Raw genomic sequence first — 23006 nt, 5'->3', positions numbered from 1 at the left:
CTGTTCTTGTCAGTTTCCATGGGTTTAATTAGCTTGATGCAAATGACTACAAATCTATTAGCTAGACTAATAGATTTTCACTAGGATAGTCTACAAGCATCTCTAACCAGGTCTAAAGCAGAACTTATTACGCTCTCCTTGAAATTCATCTTTCTTCCTAACTTCTCTATTTCTATTAAGGGAACCATCCCTTTTCTAGTTATCTGGGATAACAACTTTGGAATTATTCCTGACATCGCCATCACTACAAGTAGCTGTCAATTATTGATAACCCTAGCTCCAAAGTTATCTTCTCTTCACTCCCACAGCTACCACCAAGTCACGTCTAAGTCTGGCCATGAAAGTCCTTCATAATCTATCATGCTGTACCTCCTCCCCTATCTTCCACATACTGCATTCCTAACCCACTACATTACTAACCCACCTGACCCAGATTCTATGTCTGCCTCCACATTTTTCCAATTCCTTTCTTTCGCTTGTGTCATTTTCTAACCTGTCCACCCTCCCCCTTTTCATTTGCTGTGACGTTCACTCAATGTCTCCTCATTCTTTAGAATCAAATGAAATGCTACTCTTCTTTCATGAAGTCCTTCCTGACTTTCCCCCCTTTCTGGTAAAGACCCCTTTCCTTTGAGACTGCACAAAGTACTTTGTTGTGTACCTCCCTAATGTACCTGTCATGTATAATTTGGTATACTTACCAATTTCTCTCTCTGGGTATATGCTATGCCCTCTTTCTAGAATATCTAAGTTCCACAAGAGTAGAAAATGTGTCTCATCTAAAGATTTAATCACTTTTTGTACAGAACACATTAGTTTGTGCATGGAAAACATATTTGTTAAGTTCGACATAATAAATAAAACAAATATATGTCTGAAGACTGAGAGAAATGAGACTGGGAAGGAATCCCTGCATTTTAAAATGGAATAGTGGAATTTAGTTCTTTGGAACTGAACATTTTAAAGCATCTTTCTTCTCTAAGAGAATATGAACTCACTGAGTAAGCTGGTAATTGGCATTTCACCCAAAGGGCCCAACCCATGCCCAAGGTCAAGGATTGCCTTTTCCTGTGCTGTGAGAGGAACTTATTACCTGGAGCGCTCTTGACTGGATTCTCTACTCTCCACAGGAGAGATGCTGGTTGAATGGGCCGAGTTCTTATGTGTAGCTTGTTTGCTCGGTGACACTGACTGTGACCTTGCCTTAGACTTGGGGCGTGACCGAGATCTTCTCTTCTTCTTCTTCTCATGGGGACTTCTGAAAAGAAAGCATTAGTTTTTATTTAAAGACAAAAACTTATATTCCAAATGATGTACAAGTTCAGTCAGGGCTCATGGTCTGGTTTAGAAACTCGTTTTAATGAGAATAACCACATGATTGATTTTACTGCTCACTGTATAACTCTATTTTAAAGCTATTTACTTTTACTTAATCATTGAACTGATGGCTTAAGAAATCTGTGATTAAGTGTCACCTGGAATGAAGACACCATACTGGGTAAACAATTTTGAGAAACTATCTGAAGATTTTAAGGAACACTCATGTATGTTCAGTCAAGCAGGCCTTTTTATTTAAGAAATGTATGATAATTAATCACCAAAGTTTACATAAGCTTTAAAGCTTGTCTCTTCTAAACATTAAGTCTCAGCCAGCACTTAATAGTTTTGCATAGTGTTTAAAAAGTTTCCTGAAAGAAAATTATATAGCTTCTACTTTGTAAAGTCGGATGAGCTAAACTAATATTTTAAAGTATGATTTACCAATTATTGTGAATCAACAGCAGTGAATTGCCACTGAAACATCCCTGAGAGATACACATATCCTATGTATGATGTTTTCAGTGTGGCTTCTACCGTTTCTAGTCAAATCAATGAACACTTATTGATGTTTATCAAATGTCTTGTGTGGAAAATAAAGACATTCTTCTATGCCCTCAAAAAATTTACTGCTGCTGCTTCTTCTTTTTTTTTTTAAACTATATTACCTAATAGTGAAACTACAACATGCAAGCCAAGAACTGTGGTGTAGAATATATAGCTGAATGGAAGCTCAGAATGCTTTGTCTTATTTTTCTTGGGGAACACTAGTACTCATCATAGAGTAAGCACTTACTAAAGCCCCTACCACTGCCCCCCCCCAAATATCCCAGCTCCTATCATAGTGTTTTGCAGGACTTTTAAGGGTGAATAAAATTTTGCTAAGTGGAGACAGTGGGACAGCATTTTCACATAGATGAAAACCATGTTATGAAGAAAGGCAGAAAGAAATGAAAACTTTTAGTCTGAAGAAAAGATGGAGGGATAGAAGTTGCTTTCAAATATATTAGGGGGGAGGGGAAGAAGAGAAACTATTCTATTGAAGACTTGTTCTACAGATCATGAGAATCAACAAAAGGATATACAAAAAGGAAATACTTTTCAATCCCAAAGTGTCATATGCCATTATGTAAGGTAGTGTAATGTCTGTCACTGAATGAAGAGACTAGAGACTGTTAGAAATGCTGTAATTGGTAAAAGGCTGAACTAGTTATCCTAACTCTTAGACTTATCTGTCACCTTAATTTGTTTCATTTAGTAAGGAATAACTGAACTTAATGGCAATTACTAAGTATTTATAACTTAATGATCAGAAAATTATTTAACAATGAATAGTAGTAACAACAACCTTGATTTTGAGATAACAAAGCACAAGTTTTGTTAACAGAATCCTATTAAAGGGGCTATAAGGAAGAAAAATGTAAAATGTTGTTTTTCTCTCAGACTAAACTGCACATAGTCAATTGCCAATGATGATTTGTGTTCATGGTATGGCTCAGAATATTGCAATTTTAACTCACTTGGGATCAGAGAGGAGAGATCAACTACAGACTATGCCATTCTCTGAAACCTAACAGCATTGAGAGGAAACAGAAAAGTTGCCTTTAGATATTCAATTTAACCATTGCTCTTGCTTTTGAATAAATGAGAATGCCTTTATGTGCAGCATGTATATGACAGTCTGGAAATAGGCATTACATTTTAGAACTCACACGTTTGAGGAATCAGGTACAACAGATAACTTTTATTTCTATAGAACACTCAAGTTTTGAAGATAGCTCATCCTCTAGCCAGTGAGGCATCCCTTATAACAAAGAATAAAAAAGAAAAAGTTGCTGGTCTGGGAAAGCAAACTTTTCCCTAAAAAGGGAGGTAAGTACATGCTCAACATATCTCCAGGAAGGGTTATTATAACCAAAGAGCTTTTTTCATTCTTTTTTACATCAGTGCAGTCATTGTGCATCTTTTTTCCCCTGGTTCTGATTATTTTGGTTTGTATCTTTTAAAGTTCTCTGGATTTTTCATGCTGGTTGATTCTTAAGGCCCATTCTGTTGTACTCACATTATAGGATTGGTTTAGCTTTTCCTAAGGTGTTTGGAAAATCCACGTGCCTCATTCTTTACTATCATACCAAGTGCTGCTATGAATATTTTGAAATCTTATAAGCTCTGTCTTATTTCTTAGGGATGGATGTCTAGCAGGTGGATTTCTGGGTCAAGGATATAGACATTTTAGTAATTTTTAAAAAGCATAATCCAAACTGCTTTCCAAAATAGTTGAATCATTAAGTCATAACCACTCCCTACTATGACCATTTACATATTTTGTCACTTTGACTAACTAGTTGGATATGAGTGATGAAGCCTTAGAGGAAACTATTTATTTTACATGGCATCAATATGAAGAGTTAACAGGAAAAAAAGATCATCAAGCAGAGTGGAGTACAATATCACTGAAATACAACTTCTTCAGGGATGATACCAATTAAATTAAGGATAGCCTTAGTTTTCTTGACTGCCATTAAATTAGACCTAAAAAAAAAAAAAGAGTTTAGTTCACACAGAATGAGGTGAGATGAACAGAGTAGTAATTTTAATTTTAGGCCTCTGGTTAGGAGCATGTAAATAAACTATTCTAGGTCATAATTTTATTATAATTTACTATACTTGGGGTGTGTGTGTGTGTGTGGGGTCAATGGAAGATTACTATTATCTACATAAAATAATTCAACTATTGAAAAGAATAAAAAAGTTCCACATTTTCTCTCCCCTAATAAACAGAATTAGAAAAGCTTTATTGGGGATTGGAAGGTCCACCTGATATTTCCAATAATCACCTTCCCAACCACAAAGTGGTTATGTTAATACCAAAATAAACTTCTATTCACTTAACATTCCTGCTAGGAGATAACGGCCTCATATTAAAATGTTAACTTAGATAACAGAGAAATGATTATCTTAAGGGTTTTGCTATCCCATCTGCTTCATCAAATCTCTTCTTCAAATACCCTAACCTCGAAACCTTACAAATCTAAATTTCTCAATCATCAACAATTCAACTCTCAACACTCCTTTCTCACTATGTTGTCAGCTGCTTCATGATTTAAATACATAAAACTGTGGCAAATGTCAAGTCTGACTCCTACTTGCTGTGAACTACAGAAGTGTTCAGGGAGAAGGGAAAACACATTTATATAGTGCCTACTATATGCAAAATATCGTGCTAAGATTTTCTTGAAAGCAAACATTTCATTTGGTCCTCAGAACAACCCTGGGAGGTAGATGCTGTTTTTTCCTCCTCCCAGTTTAGGAAAAACTGTACATAGTGATTAAGTGACGTGCCCAGGGGTCTGAGGCCAGATTTGTGTTTGGGTCTTCCTAACTCCAGGTTTAGCACTCTGTTCGTTTTGCCACCAGTTGCTTAGATATGTAGAGCTTAAAAAATGAGAGCAATGAAGGTATAAGAACTCTGGCCCAACAGGACAACTAACAGAAGAAGTGGAGCCAGGAAAATCCTCTCCAAGAAACAAGTTGTAGGTTTCAGTGCAAATTGCCTCAATAAAGTAGGATCCTAAAACACAATCACAAAAAAAAAAAAAAAAAAAAAAAAAGCCAAAAAGATAGAGGTCTGAGGGGAAGAAGGGCTGTAAATTTTTATGCTGCTCCAAACGGTTTTTCCCAATCTAACCCTTGCTCCTCACATTCTCCTGTGTCATTAACTCTATCATGGCTCCTAAATCTGGGTGTTTTCCAAGGTTCTGTCCAGCACCCTCTTCTCTCTATTGGTAACCTATGGCAAGTCTCTTTACTAGTTTGCCTCAGTTTCCTCACCTGCAAAATGAGGATAACAGCACTTACCTGAAAGTTCATTATGAAGAATAAGGTAATATTCGTAAAATGCTTAGCCTAATGCCTGGTACTTAGTGGACGCAAAGTAATGTTTACTAAATTATTATTGATTGCTACTCTATCTCAGCTGTTATGGGTTTGAATATTATCTCTAGGAAGATGACTTTTGGATCTATATATTTAGATGTCAATTCTCCTCTTAGCCACAATCCTGCACCATCAATTGTTTATTGGACATTTCAAACTTGAGGGACATTTAATTCATCATGTCTAAAACTGATGTCATGATCTTTCTGTCCAAAGCCTCCCCTCTTCCTAAATGTCTGTCAAAGTCACCACCAATCTATTGGTGTCTCAGGTTCATAATCTTGGCATTCTCCTAAAGTGCTCAATCTCTCTCATCCTATAAGCTACCCTATCTTACCATTTCTATCTTTACAATCTCTCACATCAGACCCCAGACTCGCCCTCCATTCAATTCACACACCTACTCCCTTGATTTTGGCCCTCACCATTCTCACCAAGATTATTCCAACAGCCTTCTCTAAGTGGTATCCCTGCCTCAAATTTTTCCTATCTCCATCCATTTTGCACACAGCTGTCAAAATAAAATTTCTAAATTACAAGTAAGCCCACGGCATTCCTGTATTTGATAAATAAATTCCAGTAGCTCCTTACTGCTCTAAATTAATATGTAACTTATCCCTGCTTGGCATTTAAAGCCTTTTATAACTTGAACCTCTCCTTCATACATATACATATAACTTTGCCTCTCCTTCATACACTTTACCTCCTGTACCTGTAGCCTTTACTGATCTAGTCATTCCCCATGCCTAGAAAGTACTCCCTTCCTAATTCTCAGCTGCTCATCAACCCCTGTCTTCTTCTGCCAAATCCCAGCTTTAGGTTACTCCCACCATCCACCTTCCTTGTTCCTAGTCACATGATACTGAACAGTCTGGAGGGAATCATGAAACTGTGCTGATTCAGTCCACTAGAAATTTATGTCACCCGTTCTCAACTGGGCCCTGATTAATCAACATTTCTTTTCTACATTGGCTGTTCCAAGCTTTGTATCAAAGGCTTCCCACAGTACCCCAACCCTTCGCTCTCTTGTTTGGGAAGTTAGCCTCATACTGTGCCAATAAAAAAGGTTCCCCTTTCTCCTTTGCTCTGGGGTTTTGAAAGATGGTACATCTCCATTCCAAAGCAAATACCTCAAGAGCAGTAGTGTTTCATATAATAACTTGGTTTTAACCATGTTTTATGGTATTTTTAATTTATTTTGTTAATTTCCCAATGACATTTTAATCTGGTTTGGCTCATCTGTCCCAATTACTCCCACCATTCTTCCCACTCTTTTTTCACTTTCCATCTTTCTGTTTTTCTTTCCCTGTTTCTTACAAATATGCCCATGTCTCTTGGATCCTTAAAAAAAAATTTTTTTTCATTTGATTTCATTTAAAAAAAAAATTTACTACCATCTGTGCTTGTTATCTTTTTATATTTCTCCTCCTGTTTGTGGCTAAAATTCTGGAAAAGGTGTCTATGTTGGCTAGATTTCTCCATTTCCTCTCTTCTCATTGTCTTCCAAACACTTGGCAATCTGGTTTCCTAACTCACCATTCAATGAAACTGTGTTTGAACGTCACCAACACTTTCCTAATCGCCAATTCTAATTTGTCTATGTATGGGGTCCCTTCCCCCATCTCCATGCTCCTTGTCCCTTCTGTGGCATCAGACTTAGTCGATCACTTACTTTCTCCTGAGTTTTCCTACCCTTGCTCCCTGGTTCTTTATTCCCCTTCTCGGTCTTTGCAGGACCCCTTTTTTTGTTATAATGTCCACTAACAACAGTTTTATCTCCCAAGGCTCTAAGCTGAGCCCTTTTCTCTTTTCCTTTTTATTAATTTCTCACTTGTAACCTCATCAGCTCCCATGGGTTCAATTACCATCTCTACACAGATAATTCCCAGAGCTGGATAATCAGCTCTAGCCGCTATTCTCAGCTACAGATATATATATATATATATCACCAACTGTCTCATTATTAACCTTCCTTCCAAACTTTTTCCTTTTCCCAACATTTATATTACTATTGAGGGTACTACCATCCTCCTACTTATCAATACTAAGAACTTCAGTGTCTTCCTTAATTTTTCACTCATACTCAATTTGTTGCCAAACCATGTCATTTTTACCTTCAAAAAAAAAACTACCCACATGTCACCCATCCATGGACTCTTCTATTAGCCTTATAATTTAATTCCTTAACTCAAGTCTCTTCACCTTAGCAGTAGATTTTTAAAAAATTTCTTTTTTATTGTTTTATTTTTAAAATTGTTTTTTGTTTTTCAAATACATGCAAAGGAAGTTTTCAACATTTGCCTTTACAAAACTTTGTGGTTCCACATTTAGTCTCCAATGTTCTCTTTGAATGTAGATAGCACTTTCCATTACAAGTCTACTAGAACTGCCTTAAATCACTTCACTGTCAAAAGAGTGATTTTTCTGAAGGAAGCATTTGGTCATGACATTTCACTATTCTATGAGCTCCAGCGGCTTCCTATTACTCCCACCATCAAATATCAACTCCATTTGGATTTTAAAGCCCTTCTCATCTTATCCTTTAATCCCCTCCATGCTCTCTATAATCTGGCTACATGGACCTTCTTATCTCTTCATACCCAATATTCTATTTCTTATATCTATGACTTTTCACTGGCTGCTGGGCTGGAAGGCTTTCTCTTCATCTCTGCTCTTTGCTTTCCTTGGCTCCTTTTAAGAATCAGTTTAAGTCCCATCTTCCACTGGGAGTCCTTTCTGGTTCTCAGACTTTGTTGTGACTGCCCCTCTCAGGTTACCTTTCCATTTATTTCTTATACATGTACTTTATATGCACTTGATAATTTATATATTGTTTTCCCTGAGGGAATAGGAGTTTCTTGAGCCCCCCCCCTTAAGTATTCTTACTATTTAGAATTATGCCCAACATGGTAATTTACTGACTGATAAATAAAAAATCATATTCCAAAATCAGCAAGGCCCCTCTGAGGGCAAGAGGCAGCCAAGTGAAATTATCATGATGACCTTGATTGTAATTTCCCCTCAGATCTTACAGACAGTGTCATTTATTATTAAATGTTTTACTTACTCATACCAAGATAATTTCATGAAAATACTTAGAAAAGTTATGATTGAATCTACTGATGTATATAAAAGACATGGTTTTCTAAAGAAATAAGGAATTTAAATATTTGGAGAAATATGTGTTGCTCATGGTTAGACTGTGCCACATAATTAAAGTAACACTTTCAAAGCTGATTTATACTTGTAATGCTATAATCAAATTGTCAAAAAAACCACAAAAACAAACTTTATAACATTCACATAAAAAAGCATTCACAAAACCATCTTGCATTGGCTTCAAAACAGAGACAGAACAATAAAACAGACTAAACAAGGAATAAGCAGAAACTTAATAATTTAATTGTGCTACAAGAAAAGATGAATGTGATGAATATAGAAAAGTCTGGAAAGAGCCACATGAAGTGATGCAAAATGAAGTAAGAAGACTCCTCAAAAATCAATCTTTTCAATGATTAGAACAATATTAAAGGAAAGAATAATCATTCACACTCAAAATTAAATGTGAATGCTGCAAATATTGCACAGATTTTCTTTCTTTTTTTTTTTAAGGTCTTTATTGGCTATATTGATCTATTCTTTTTATCTTTAGACATCAATAAAAACCTACTTTAAAAAATTTATAGTTAAACTTAATATTTTTGTAGTAGATTTAGTAGATTTTTGTCATAGTAAAATGACTTTAATGTTTTTTTAAGGAGGCAATCCTGACTTCAAGGCTAGAGCTATATCGACCATGTCATCTAGCTGCCTAATAGTCACTAATGTTTAAGAAGAAAGAATAGAAAGGAATTATGGTTGGGAAGCCCATTTTAAAGAATATAAGGTCATATATTAATTCCATATAATATGCTCCTTTAACAAATCATATGTAACTCTGGAGGCATACTATGTTTTACAAGGATGGAGAAGTCTTCTAAACTTTTAAAGAATAATACTTTATAACAATTATTTTCAAAAGTTAAGGAAGGAAGCATTCTACCAAGTTTCTTTTATGAAACAAATATTGTCATAAGATGTAAAGCAAAGAGAACTAGAGACTAATATTGTTAATGATTATTAAAAAATATAAAAAAAGAAAGCTAACAAAAAAGACCAGAGAAATTTATTTAAAAAAAAAAAAAAAAAAAAAGTCATTCATAATGACTAAATTAAGTGCTGGGAGGTAGAGGAGAATACAGTTGACTAATTAAGCAATAGCCATTTATTAACTATCTACCATGTGCCAATTGCAGGGAAAATAAAGACAAAAAAATGTAGCTCCTGCATTTAAGGGACTTATATTCTATTTGGGAGACAATTTGTACACATTTACATATGTGCCAAATATACAGAAGAAGAGATTTTGTGTGTGTGTGTGTGTGTGTGTGTGTGTGTGTGTGTGTGTGTGTGTGTGTGTGTATACATACATACTTGAAGCTGGGGGAACCAGGAAAAATTTTATGGAAAAGATACTATTGGGTTGGGCTTTGATCTTTTAAACAAAGGGGAGGGAGGGTTCTATATGGCAAGTACAGGGGATGCCAGTGAAGAGACCAGTGTGGTTGATGGACTGAAGAGTATGTGACAAGTAGTTACAATAATGAGGCTGGAAAGGCAGGTGGGGGCCAAGTTGTAGAGGGTTAAACATGGGAATGTACATTTTATTCTAGATTTATTCTAGGAAGTTTTTAGAGTTGACTAAGTAGGGGAGTGATACATAACACTTGCACGTTAATCAAGTCATTTTGGTAAGTAGAGGAAGGATGAAAGAAGAAGAGACCTGGGAGCCAGAACCCTTTGTGGGCTGCTTCAATAATCTCAGGTAGGCCTAAGTTAGGGTGACGGCCATGAGAGCAGAGCATATGGTATAGACAGAAATGAAAAGACTAGCCCCAATCTTCCTAAAAGTAGAGGTAATTACCTTTCTCAATCACAAGAGCAATGCTGTGGTGATCCTGCACAAATAATGCTGTGAAGTTTTTATAATTCAGTTGCTAAAAGCAGTGATTTTGTTTTAGATCAGGAGAGGTTTTCCAAAACTTAAAGAGTTTCTTCCTTTTAAGTTCTTTGTTAGCATGTAAATGTTTAGGAAACCTCATATGGTACATCCTAGGAGAAAAGGCTAGAGCCTTTATATATATATATGCTAAAAATGGGATTTCTTAGACAGGAACAAATGAGAACATTCTCTGGAGAGAATGTTTGGTTCCTCATGTCTGCAGGCACACAGAGGTATGCTGGTGGACCATCAGAAGCCATGAGACTCATGATATTGGAATGATGCTCCCATTTTAAGCCCTTTACTAAAGGACTGTATAAATTAATTAGGCTAGGTCTTTACCCAACCACATTCAGGTTGAGATATTCAAATGGAGGACAGGAAGTGGCAATTTAAAATAGTTCCTGCCTTTTACAGCCACCAGAATTGGCCCACATTATTTATTTTTCTTTGATTAACAACCCAGCTTAATCAATCCCCCTTCCCCAAACGCTTTTATGATAAGTTAGCATAATGCAATAAAAAGCTTTACTTATGAGTAAGACATTTTATCTCTTTGGGCCTCAGTTTCCTTATCCGTAAAACAGGAGTGGGAAGTCATGTGATAGACAATAGAATAGATATATGCCCCAAATGTTGCAATGATATCTTTGAAATATTAAAAGATCAACTGGGAGGCTTATGGGACACTAGCTATTCTTTCTGAAGGACTATAAAAGCCGTACTTAATCTTATGGATGAGATTATAGATTAAAAAAAAATAACAAGTAGTAATGACACTATCTTGTCACTGTTTTGTTATAAGTAAAATATTAAAGAGCTATATAAATGCTGAATTATTATTAGCTGGCATACATATTTCAACTCTTTTTCAAATGGGAGAAAAGCCCCCAACACACCTGGATCGTGTGCGTTTCCTGCTGATTCCTGGACTGTTGCTCAGACGGTAGGCTGTTGGAACACTTCTTTCTTCTCTTCTTCTCTCAGGAGAGTGAGCTCTTCTTCTGGGCGACCTTGACCGTGACCTGAATGAAGATCAAGTAGCTTTATTTACTGTTGATTGGTTTCGATCTGACTATCACATTACTTCTTTATCATTTCAGTAGTAATCAGACATCATCTAAACCTACAAAGAACTAAACAGAAGGTTCTTGAAGATGTGGTTATTAAAAAGCTCTCCACATTGACTAGTCTGTGCCATGCCAGCACTACCCCCATTTCCAGGTTCACAAGAGCTCTTTTTTCTCTCTTCCTCTTCCCTTAACCACCTAAATCTATAGAGTAGATTTCTGATCTGTGCTGAACTTTCAATCCATATATAATTGAAACTGGGACTGTCTGCTGCTTAGTCAATTCTCGATTACACAAAATCTGATGATATAAGTTACGGATTATTTAGGTCTTTGGCTCCATTTTTCCCTATTTTTTTTTTTTTTATTTTTTTTTCCTGCTTATTAGCAGATTTTCTACAGGCTGGACATGGGAAAGACATTACAATTGAAAGTACTTAATTTTATTTGCTGCAATTTCAAGTAAAAGGTTTGCCTGGAGAGAAGACTAGGATAAAGTTTGGGAATTACCTATGAATTTCATTCATTCATGCTATCCCTCTGTCCCATTAGTATGGATAATCAAGATAATCAAGAATTGGCAGCAGTTCTCACTGGGGCATGGAATTTACCCAATTCTCTAACACCCAACTCTTCTTTTGGCTTGAAGCCTAAATACTTCAACCCAATTCTGAATATCTTTCCAAATTAACATTAAAGCACCACTTTGTTTTTAAGCTAATAAGTCTTCCTGGAAATTATCTACTCCAATGAAAATTTTGGCAATACTTTTCATGTGTCTGAGAGAAATGTCTTTTATTCATCCAGTACCACAACCTGCGTAAACCAACAATAATCTGTGAACAGTACTTCCACCTGGGACACTAACCCACTTTAGGGCCAGGGTCCTTAACATAAGGCCATTAAACAATGGCTTTAGGACTTCTCTACTGCATTTTTTGTTCATTCAATAAAATTATACATTTTCAGGAACACATGCAATAATCAATTGGAAAAAAAAAATCATCTCTTCCCTTGTTTCCATAACAACTCACTTGAAAACAATCTAAGAAGAGCAGCCTGATTTTGCCACTTAAAAAAAAGAAGACCCTATATTGATTCATTTTACTTACAATTAAAAAACCCGTATTGTTGTTGCAGAGATCAATGATGCATTAAAATACCATTATAATCACATTCCACCCTCTAAATTCAGACAGAAAAAGCAGAGCCATTCTTCAGGAAATATAGCAAATGGAAGAGACTCCTTTCTGGTACAAACTACGGTATCCAATCAGTTTTAAGCTCTTCTCTCATGTAATTCTTCATAACTTAGAAAACTAATTTTTTTTTTTCAGACCTTTCTTAAGATTTATAAAACAGATTACAAAGGTTGAGGTCAGTTAGACACCTTGACATTTTACCAGGTTTTCCCTCAAAAGAGCTCCAGGAGTCAAATCTTTTCGTTGTCGAGGCTGCCTGATAACTGTCTTGATCTGTTGCTGCTGCCACTGATGAGCTGCTCTGACATGGCTCCGTGCTCAGTGTCCCTGTGGAGGCTGTGGGTCTGTGATATGGAGGCACACACTTCACATTCAGAATAAAATGTGCTAGATTTGGTGTTAACTAGAATCCTGAAAAAGCTCTGTACCTTAATCAAAGCTCTATTATCACCTTATGGAGCGCTTACATGTATAAGTCTAATAGAAAGAACCCTCATATCATCAGCAAAGTCACTTAGCTTTTAGCACTTGTGAATGTATGATTCGAGTACCCCAGTAATTCTCTGTAGCAATTTGAAATGGAAATAGTTACTAGCATTAGATTTCAAATCATTCTGGAGAAAAGGCCATTTAAAAATTCAGCTCAGTAAACTAACATTTTAAAGTTTTATATTAATTACAGCAGCTCTCATGCTTCGTATACTACTAATTAGATTTTTACAATGGCCATATATCCAAATCTTTGAAAACCACAACATAGCTAAAGAACTGACATTTTATCTTATTAGTAAACTACCCAACTAAAGTAAATGGAGGGGTTTTCAAAAAATATGTCTGAATTTGCAGTCTTTCAAACATAATCTCTGCAAAAACTCAACTTCATCGATAAAATGTTACTTTAAAAATGAATAAAACAAACTATCATTTTGAGATGTGCTTAAATTACTTAAAAAAGAAACTTTTTAAAAGTTTGATTTGAAGGAAATGATAACACTTTCAAAATTTCTTTCACTAACCTCATCTAATGTATATTACTACTTAAAGACTTGCAGATGATTAAGTTGAGTTTACTGAACACAAAATCGGGAGGATAATAAATCAAGAACAATATTGGGATGTTCTCAGCTTCTAGTTCTCTTTAAATTTAAATGGTGGAGGTGGGTTTAATCGACAAATCATTCCTCTTTTACTAGCTGCTGAGCTCTCTTTTCCTACATATATAAACAAATTGGCTTTAGAGGTCTGGCTTCAAAAGGATGTGTGCTCACATGAACACAGTGCGCATTTTTTATTTATAAGTTTAATTTTTCTATCTGCATAATCAGGAGATTGAGCTCTCCACATAGGCTATTTTGGCTTAGATCCCCCAAACTAACATATGATCCTGCTTTTGCAGGCTTCAGTCTGGTTGTTTCTGATGTTTACCTTAATATTTAAAGGAGCCAAATGTGAAGCTGAGATGAAAACATTTAGAGAAACAAATTACATACGATAAACATAAATATAGAATCACATAGGACTTCTATACATAGAAGCTGACAAACTTTTGAGTTAAAATCAGGAAATTCAAGGAACTAAGTATCTTAGTAAAACAAGATCTAGATAACAAAATTAGAATAGTTCCAAAGTTAAATTCAGAGACTATGAACTACTAATAGACAACTTAAACTATAAGTTCTCTTACCAAAAGTTTTGAAAATTGAATTGAAAAGATAATTTTTATTAGTAATTAAAAGTAAAGAATTTAAACTTTAGGTAATAGTTATTAAGCTGTGTGATAAATTTCTTAAAATCATTTATTCCAAAAGACAAAGGAAATATGCACAAATGAGACTCAGAAAATGAAAACAAAAACAATTCAAAAGTGAAAAACAAAACAAAACAAAACACAAAACCAAAAAACCTTTGCAATTAATGTTGGTTTAAGAAAAAACATTTCATTTTCATTCTCTTTTTTGAGAAGTATTATACTTTTCCAAAAAATGCATAATCATTTATGAAATTTTTACTTTTGGGATCTGTAGGTATTTTATAGCAAAAATTTGTAATACACAGAACTTCAATAAGTTCATAAATATTAGAGTACACAATGATGTAATAGGGTTCTCTCCCCACTCCTCACTCTTACTAATAGAATATATGCTGGACTACATCTCACTTTGCATGACACACTTTATTGCTTAGACCAGCTAATTTCCAAATGAAAACATTTCAACTGCAACACAGCCCCATCTAATCAGAAATCACAGAAGATGGTATCTTTAATTTTCAGCTGGTAGCACTCCTTTCAGAACCACCATGTAATTTAAACTAGCCTAGAACTCCTAAATTATTTATTCTGTTACATGTAGACTCATCTATCTGCAATGGATTAAACTATTTGAATGAAAAGTATTTATAAGTTCTGAGACTATCATCAATGGTTAATAAATTCCTGAGAAAAAAACCTATTCACACCTTTGAATATTTTACATATTATTGTGAAAAGTGACCCTCTCTGCCCCATTTTAGAACTGTTGAATTTTTATTTTATTCAGATTTCCAAAAAACATTTTAGGTAATGGTAGAATGTAAATGAAGAAAATTAGGTGGCCAAGGGCTGCTACCAGTAGAAAAGAAAAGAAAGGAATACTGAAAGCATCTCAAAGCAGTCATTCGACACTGTGAAGGCTGAGCCAGGAACCTGCATAAAAAAAGGTAATTAAAGGCAGGGAAGCAAGAGCTTGCTTAACTCATATCCCTTGGATTCTGGAAACATTTACAAGTCAGCACTGGCCCTTTAGCACAATTGAGGCTCTTACGCTCCTCTCACTTAGGCCCTTGCTGGATAATTAGGATTACAATAGGTCACTCAGTACCATGGGACCCTCTTTATAAGATGGAAAACAGGGGAAAAAAAGATAAAGGAAAAGTTATCATTTCCAAGGGTAATTATTTGGTAAAATGTTAAACAGCAAAAAATGTCTACCTTATTAATTATTATTGAAGGCATCAATTTAGGTTATTTATATTAATCTGCAATTTTCCTGACATCGCTTTATGCCTAAAAAAGCAAAGCCTCCTTGATCTTGGATCAGTCAATTCAGTTTTGATTTGATTGATGATTTTTAATGAGCTGATTGATTTGCTGATGTATTAGCTAAAGTGACTATTTTTTGCATCACTATAAAGAATGGTGTTTAGAGTTATAGAAATGCTTTACTATTACTTTGATACAATATTTTCATGCCTATAAAAAACAATTTACACAAAAGGGTAAAATCTAGAATTAAGGATATGCTTCTTGATTATATCAGCGCTGCATCAACACTTATTAACAAAGACAGATTTAATGTTTTATAGATAATAAATAAAATTACACCAAAGCTAAGAACTTATAGTTTAAGTTTTAGATTAATACTTTTTAATTTCTAAATATAACCACTTGGAAAACAAAATGTATAACAGTCACAGCATCATTTTCTTAATTTAAACAGAGCAAGTAGAACAAATATACACATTGCAAATGAAAAAAATTTACTAAAAGATGTTTGAATTAACTCTGAAAGAAGATTTTCCTAAGACCAACTTCTCATACATAGGCAACAAAAACCCATCTTATTTTATTCATATTATTAACAGTCCTTTTGATTGTGTACTTTCTGAGTCCCATAATAAAGAAATTGCTGTATAAACTGCAGTCCTCTGTTCCTCTAGAAAGAGTACCACTGGACATGCTATAAATGATTATAATGATTTTTCTACATCTGTGTACATGTCCTCAGCCATATACTACTGTTTAAGTAGTATTTTCACCTGAGAAAGAAAACAATAATGCTCACTAGGAGCTTTCAAAAAGAATCAAAAGGAACAGCAAAGGTAGTCAGTGGTCATTTCACTATCAAAATATCCAAGAGAGACAAGTTTGGGTATTATCTTTTGAACTCATTATCCTTCTCCTTAACCTCTCTCCCTTTCCAAACTTTGCTATTACTACACACAGAGCATGTTTGTTATATGTCTTTTTCAGGTTTGTTCTGAGTCACAATAGGTTTAGATGCACTTATCCTAAATCATGGAATTTTAAACTGCTTCTATATTAGAGTAATAAGCCTACTTTTAAAAAGAAGACAGAATAAATCCATCCTTTTTGGTTGAAAAGAAAATATATACAAGTCAAAGAATATGTGGAACACGAGTTAAAAAGTTTAAAGAATAAAACTCTGAATTATATGAGATCCCCTTCCATCTTCCTATCACTCTTAAACAAATCACTGAATATTGTGACTTATAAAAAGTCTGAATGTCTTTTATTTACATTGTCAGAAGTTTTAATTTTATTTCATTTGCCAATAATTCTTCAATCACCAGATTAAAGAGAAGGATCTTACTCCTTCCTACAAGGAAGTCCCCCCCCCCACTAGAAAAGATAGTAACTGCCAGAGGGAGATTAAAAAAAAAACCAACAACTTTAAAAATAAGCCAAATTAAAAAAAAAAAAAGAAAAAAAAGAAAAAGAAAAACCATTTTTATAATAATTTTTAAAACCTCATGAATTCTTCATCACACACCTTCCTATGTAGAATGAATACATTTTTATAATTCTACTAGTAAAGATTTCTTTGGTACTGATATCTGGCATCAAAAGAAATGAGATAATAAAGATGAGCTTACAGAAAAAACAAAACAAACAAACAAACAAAAAAAACTCTAAAAGCCTTCTATTTTCCAGGCAACGTTGTGTGGGACAACATTCATTAATCTATTTAATGACAGATGAGTTGACAAAATCTAAACCATTTTTTAAAACTGTTTTTATTGGAGGTATTGAACATCTCTCCCCCTAGCCTATAAGTTTCATTAAGGCAGATTTTATATCTTATTTATCTCTGTATCATTTAAGAAACTCCCCAATACTAAGCACTAAATAAATATTAATGGAATGAAAAAGATTATTTTTGAATGAATTGAAAATAAAAAGAAAAACCCTAATTTTCTTCATTATTATGAGCTACATTTACAAAGATTTAATGAAACACTCCAATTTTCTCAATACAAAATGATCAGAAAAGTAAAAAAAAAAAAAAAAAAAATTATTTTTTTGCAGACTCACCTTGACCGTCGGACAGTTCTATAGGCACTGGGAAGAGAATGCTTTGCTTTTGAATGTGATCTAGACCTGGACTTAGATGATGAATGGTACTTGGGAGAGCGGGATCTTGTCCGAGACCTTTTTTTGTGCTTTTTCTTTTTCTTTTCCTTTTCTTCTTCTCGGGGAGGATCTTTACTTTTGCTTGAAGGCCGTTCTGGTGGCTTAACTTCCAAAGCTGGCAGAGGTCTCACTCCAGTCAGTAAAGTGCATGGCATATTACTGACTTCCTGAAATAATGAAACCAATGGCTGGCTGTTAAAAAAGTTGCTGTAGTGGTCTGAGCATCTAAGCAAAAACCCCAATGTAAAGAATAACCCTTCACACCAGTCACTTTTATTCTACACTCACTCCTTTGCTCTTCTATCTTGCTCCCTTGGTGAACCTATTTAACTCAATGATGTTGGAGTCCCTGGTACCCCTGAGTTTTGGGTTACTCCCATCATGTTACCATACTCCATGTTTACTGCTGAATGCAGATGGAGACAATTACATAACCATTTTGAGGGAGTTCACTATAAACTTATGTTCCAGAAACTCAACTGGGCCCTCATTTCTGTGAGAGAATTTTCAACACTTCCCTAATTAATTCATTATTCCATACTGGCTTTTCTAAACTGTTTTCAGTTTTCCTCAAATCTCCCATGACTCCTTTTTCCCCATTCTCTCAGCCAAAGGCCTTGTCTCACATTATGGAGGCCATTTGCCAAGAGCTCTTTTCTTCACTCCCATTTCCCATTACCCCAATGACATCTGGTACTATTTGTGCCTCTTCTCATGTGAAGGCTAACTCCTCTATATGGAACAAGGAATTCGTCTTGTCTCCAGATGCAGACTGCCTTTTCTATCTCTGCTTGTCTCTTTAATGGCTGCTCCTCTACTGCCTACAAATATGTCCACCTCTCCTCCAAACTAAAAAACTTTCACTTGAGATCCTTCATATCTCTTCTGCCTTTTGCAGCTAAACTCCTCAAAAAAGCCATCTATAACAGTTGCCTCTCTTTTTTCCCCTCTCTCTCAACTCCTTACAATTCAGCTTCTGCCCATATTATTCTACCAAAGGGGCTCTCTCCAGTTATCAGTGATGTTTTGGAACCCAAGTTCACTTGCCTTTTCTACCTCTTCATTCTCCTTCTCTGCAGCCTCTGATACTGCAATTAACTCTCTTTGGTACTCTCTTCTCTCTAGGTTTTCCTTCTATCAAGACCACTCCTCTGTCTCCTCTGTGGGATCCTCATCCAAAGCATACCAACTCACCATGGGTGTCCTCAGGGCTCTGTCCTGGGGCCTCTGCACTTCTTCATTGGATAGTCTCATCAGCTCCAGTGGGTTTAATCACTAGCCCCTTAATTTATGCTGAGAATTCTGAAATTTACCTTTCACTCCCCCAACCTCTCTGCTGACCACCAATCTCACATCTCCAACCAGATGTCAACAGACACTAGACATATTAACTCACTATGTCCAAACTGTCCTCATTATCTTTCCCTCCAAACTCTGATGTCACCCATGTTTCTTCAAATCTGCTGCCACGGTTTACTGACTTGGCCTTTGTGCAATCTCTTGCGTGGTCCCTTTTCCTGAAAAGGGACCTTTTGGGAAGAGACCCTTATCAACTGCACCAGCCTGCTGGTCTGCCTTTCACAAACCCCCTCATTCCACTCAACTGCCAATCATTTTTTCCTAACTGAGAAGTTCCAACCATGTCATTCTCCTACTTGACAAACTCTAGAACCCTTTGTTTGGTATTTAAAGCCCTCATAACTTAGTCCTCTTCCCTCCACTTTGTATTTCCACCACATACCCTTTGATCCCCTGTGTTTCATCTCTAGGCTCAGGGCACTTTCTCTAGCTGTCCCCCATACCTAGAATGCTCTCCCTCCTCATCTCCTATCTTTTTGTCATTGCTGGATTTCTCCAAATTCCAACTATGATCTTCCCTACTACAATAAGCATATCTCAAACCCTTCTGAATGCCAGTGTCGTCTCCCTGTTAATCATTTGCTATTTATTCATAGTTGTTTATTTATTATCTCCTCCATTAAGTTGTGAGTTCCCTTAAGGTTAGGACTTTCTTTGTATCCCTTTGTATCTTAACACAATGCCTGACACATAGAAAATGCTTATTAAATGCTCACTCACTGGCTGATTTTAGACAGAAATATACATATAGTTCCACCTGGCATGAATAACATGTTTAACTAAATATATACTTGAAAAAATGAAAATGTACTTTAGAGCCGAAAACTCTCAGGATAAAGCTTATAGATTTTATAAACATTTCCACTTATGTATCTGTGGGGAGAGTGAAAGTTTAGTGTACAAACAGCTTTGGAGTCAGAACAATCAAGGTCAAAGTCCTGGCTCTGACACATACTAGCTGTATAACCCATGTCAAGTCCCTTAGTATCTCAGTGCCCTGAGAGTTTCTCTAAAAGTTTTAACTTCTGGGGGAGGTACCAATCTGTACTGGTTGGGAGGGTTTCTTAACATGGGGGTTTTTTTATGTCAATGCAATCATAACCCCCCAAAAAATCTTGGCAGGGGTGGGGGTAAGAAACAGGGACATCAAAAGTGTTTCACCAAATAATTCTTCAGTGTTGGACATGGAGGAAAAAAGCTTCAGTTCTTTGAAATCTTTCTCCTACATATCAATTTCCTCAACTGCATACTCATTAAAAGCCTGTAGTGCTAAAGACTGACAACAGATATGTAAAAATGACATTCAGTTGCAGGCCAAGAGTGAAGTGTTCTATCTAAAGACAAAGGCAGTAGAACATCAGGAACAGTACTGGCTACCTTGCTCACTGTGTGTAGGCAAGCAATTCAGGTCCCCTTGGGGACCTGTGGGTGTTGCTAATTCCTAAAATGGGGGCCAGCATCTGCCTAGATGAATTTTAAGGGATACTCCCTTCCAGCTCTAACATACTTTCACCACATGGTTCTAATTGACATTCCATAAGAGGTCTACATTTCATCTTTGTCAAGGAAACAAAGATTAACAATTTACTTACAAAAAGTGATTAGGTTCTGTTTTCTGTTAATGTGATAAAGTATCCTTTATGAATCATAACAACACTCTGAAGATTATTTCTCATCAAGGAATAAACTTAAAATAAGACACATTCTGTTTTAAGGTAATTACTACAAAAGCAAAAGGTAGACAGCCCCCTAAACACCTTTATATTAAAGATAAGAAAGGTCATTCCTCAACTCATTCTATATGAATAATTTTAGCTACAGTCAATTAACCATCACACACCTCAAGACATTCTAAGAAATCTGCAATTTATCATTTTGTGCCTCAGAGAATTCTGCTATAAGGTTTATTTAAAACAATTCCAGTCAGGCAGGAACTACAGGTTTGTCCTTCATTTCAAATTCTGCCACTTCCAAGCTGGTATTTCATAGGAATTGAAAAAAATCATATTTATCTATCTATAATTTCCACTATGCTGATCCTGACATTTCCCTTATTTAAAACTGGGGAAGTCTAATTTGAGAACAAGAACAGATTAAAGCATGGAATTTGTAAATTAGAGTTGATAATTAAGTTGTACTTCCTATTTCTCTATTTAAATATGTATTATTATAAAGAAATGCCCTCCAAAATTTGGATAAATATAAGCCATATGTGATTCACATTATACCAAATTTTAACCAAAATTACTATTTTCAACTGTTTTGGGACTATTTTTGTAATATTTACAAAACACACTAAAATAATGCTAAACCTGTTTGAAGAATCATAAATAGTTTGAGAATTATCACTAAAATTAACAACTTGGTTTCTCATAATATAGGAAAGAGCTGGTTTACAAGCATATGTATTAAAATTAAACAAAACAATCTTTACTATTTTAATGTGATGTTATTATTTTAAAACTTTTCCTTTGAAACAACCTTTGAAGCCAACTCCTCAGATATGTATATATATATTTAGACTAAAAGTGAGAAACATGTAAGAGAATGAATCATAAGCAGTAAAATCTATCATTCTGAATAGGCTAGAAAAAATGTCTAGTTAAACATTTTGGTAATTGATTTGTCATATTAACCACATGTGGATTACATATATATAGTACAATTCTAATATTCTAATAGGATCTAGAACAGTTCTAGTATTAGAATGTGATGTTCCCAGAGGAAAGATACTGTGTTTTTGTCTTTCTTTGAATTACTAGTCCTTAATCGAAGAATGTGTGGCAAATAGTGTATGATAAATGATTGCTGCCTGCCTGCCTGCTTATGATGCTAGGGTACAGAGGTCACATGCAAAAATAAAATAAGCTCATTGTTCTATTGGGGAAAATCAACATGAATAGAGACATAATCATTATTGTAGCAATTCTTCCTACTGATGGTGATGTATTAGACACAGGAATCAGAAAAGTATGACATCTAAATGTAGTTTGCAGTGCTTCTGGTATGGGGGAGGAGAGGAAGGCACTGAGGACAAATACCATACATAAAAAACTTGTGGCACACACAAATACATTCAATTACAGTGCACAGAAATACAGATGTACATGACTTTAGCTATGGATTATAGCTAAAATGGTAAATATATCTCATTATCTGCAAAATGGGATAATATTCGAAATATCTTCTTTATAGAAAGATGGAGAAAATTCCTTATAATACTTAAAAGCTATAGCTATTATTTGAATAAGGGATCTTATTATTATACCAACTAGTTTTTATGGGAAAATGATACAATGATTTTTTTTGCTAACTGTTTATGTTTGGAATTTTTCTGTTTTTAAGCAAGGGAGTCAATCGAGATTTTCATATAACAGTAATCAAGATATGGGGGTAGAAGGGAGAAATAGGTTCCACAATACTATCAAATAACTGATCTTCTACACTTAGAGGGAAAACAGGATTTTGATGTATGCACTTGAAACTGGTCATTATATCAATTTGGATCAGGTTCTACCTGTGTAGCATTCCCTCCCTCCTTCCCAGCTATTGGGATAACAATTCACTATTTAACAAAAACTGGGGGACAGCTAGGTGGTGCAGTGGATAGAGCACCAGCCTTGAATTCAGGAGGACCCGAGTTCAAATCTGGTCTCAGACACTTAACACTTCCTAGCTGTGTGACCCTGGGCAAGTCACTTAACCCCAGCCTCAGGGGGAGGGGGGAAGCTCCAAATTAGTATTTAATTTATACATACTGGGTGATACCATAAATTAGAGGAAATTAGAGGAAATTTCCTATCAGATTTGGGATGGGAAAGAGTTTGTGACCAATAAATGACAGATAGGGTTCATAAGAATCAAACAGCTTGATTACACAAAATTAAAAA

General features: G+C 35.3%; 1 protein-coding gene across 5 annotated transcripts in view; it reads right to left on the bottom strand.

The window, feature by feature from the left end:
• Nucleotides 1-23006, bottom strand: part of SFSWAP (splicing factor SWAP) — a 110631-nt gene that overhangs the window by 5629 nt on the left and 81996 nt on the right. For 4 of the 5 annotated variants that reach the window (XM_074299739.1, XM_074299749.1, XM_074299768.1 and 1 more), the window contains 4 exons: nt 17659-17924; nt 12755-12910; nt 11194-11319; nt 1094-1258 (listed from right to left, as the gene is read on the bottom strand). In XM_074299739.1, coding sequence (XP_074155840.1) covers nt 1094-1258; nt 11194-11319; nt 12755-12910; nt 17659-17924 — 713 coding nt within the window. The remainder of the gene's footprint in view (nt 1-1093; nt 1259-11193; nt 11320-12754; nt 12911-17658; nt 17925-23006) is intronic. The other variant, XM_074299759.1, reaches the window with a different exon arrangement.

The sequence above is a fragment of the Sminthopsis crassicaudata genome, chromosome 1 (assembly GCF_048593235.1).
Source record: "Sminthopsis crassicaudata isolate SCR6 chromosome 1, ASM4859323v1, whole genome shotgun sequence".
Taxonomy (NCBI): domain Eukaryota; kingdom Metazoa; phylum Chordata; class Mammalia; order Dasyuromorphia; family Dasyuridae; genus Sminthopsis; species Sminthopsis crassicaudata.
The sequence above is the reverse complement of the archived record's forward strand: the minus strand, read 5'-3'. Positions and strand labels throughout refer to the sequence as shown.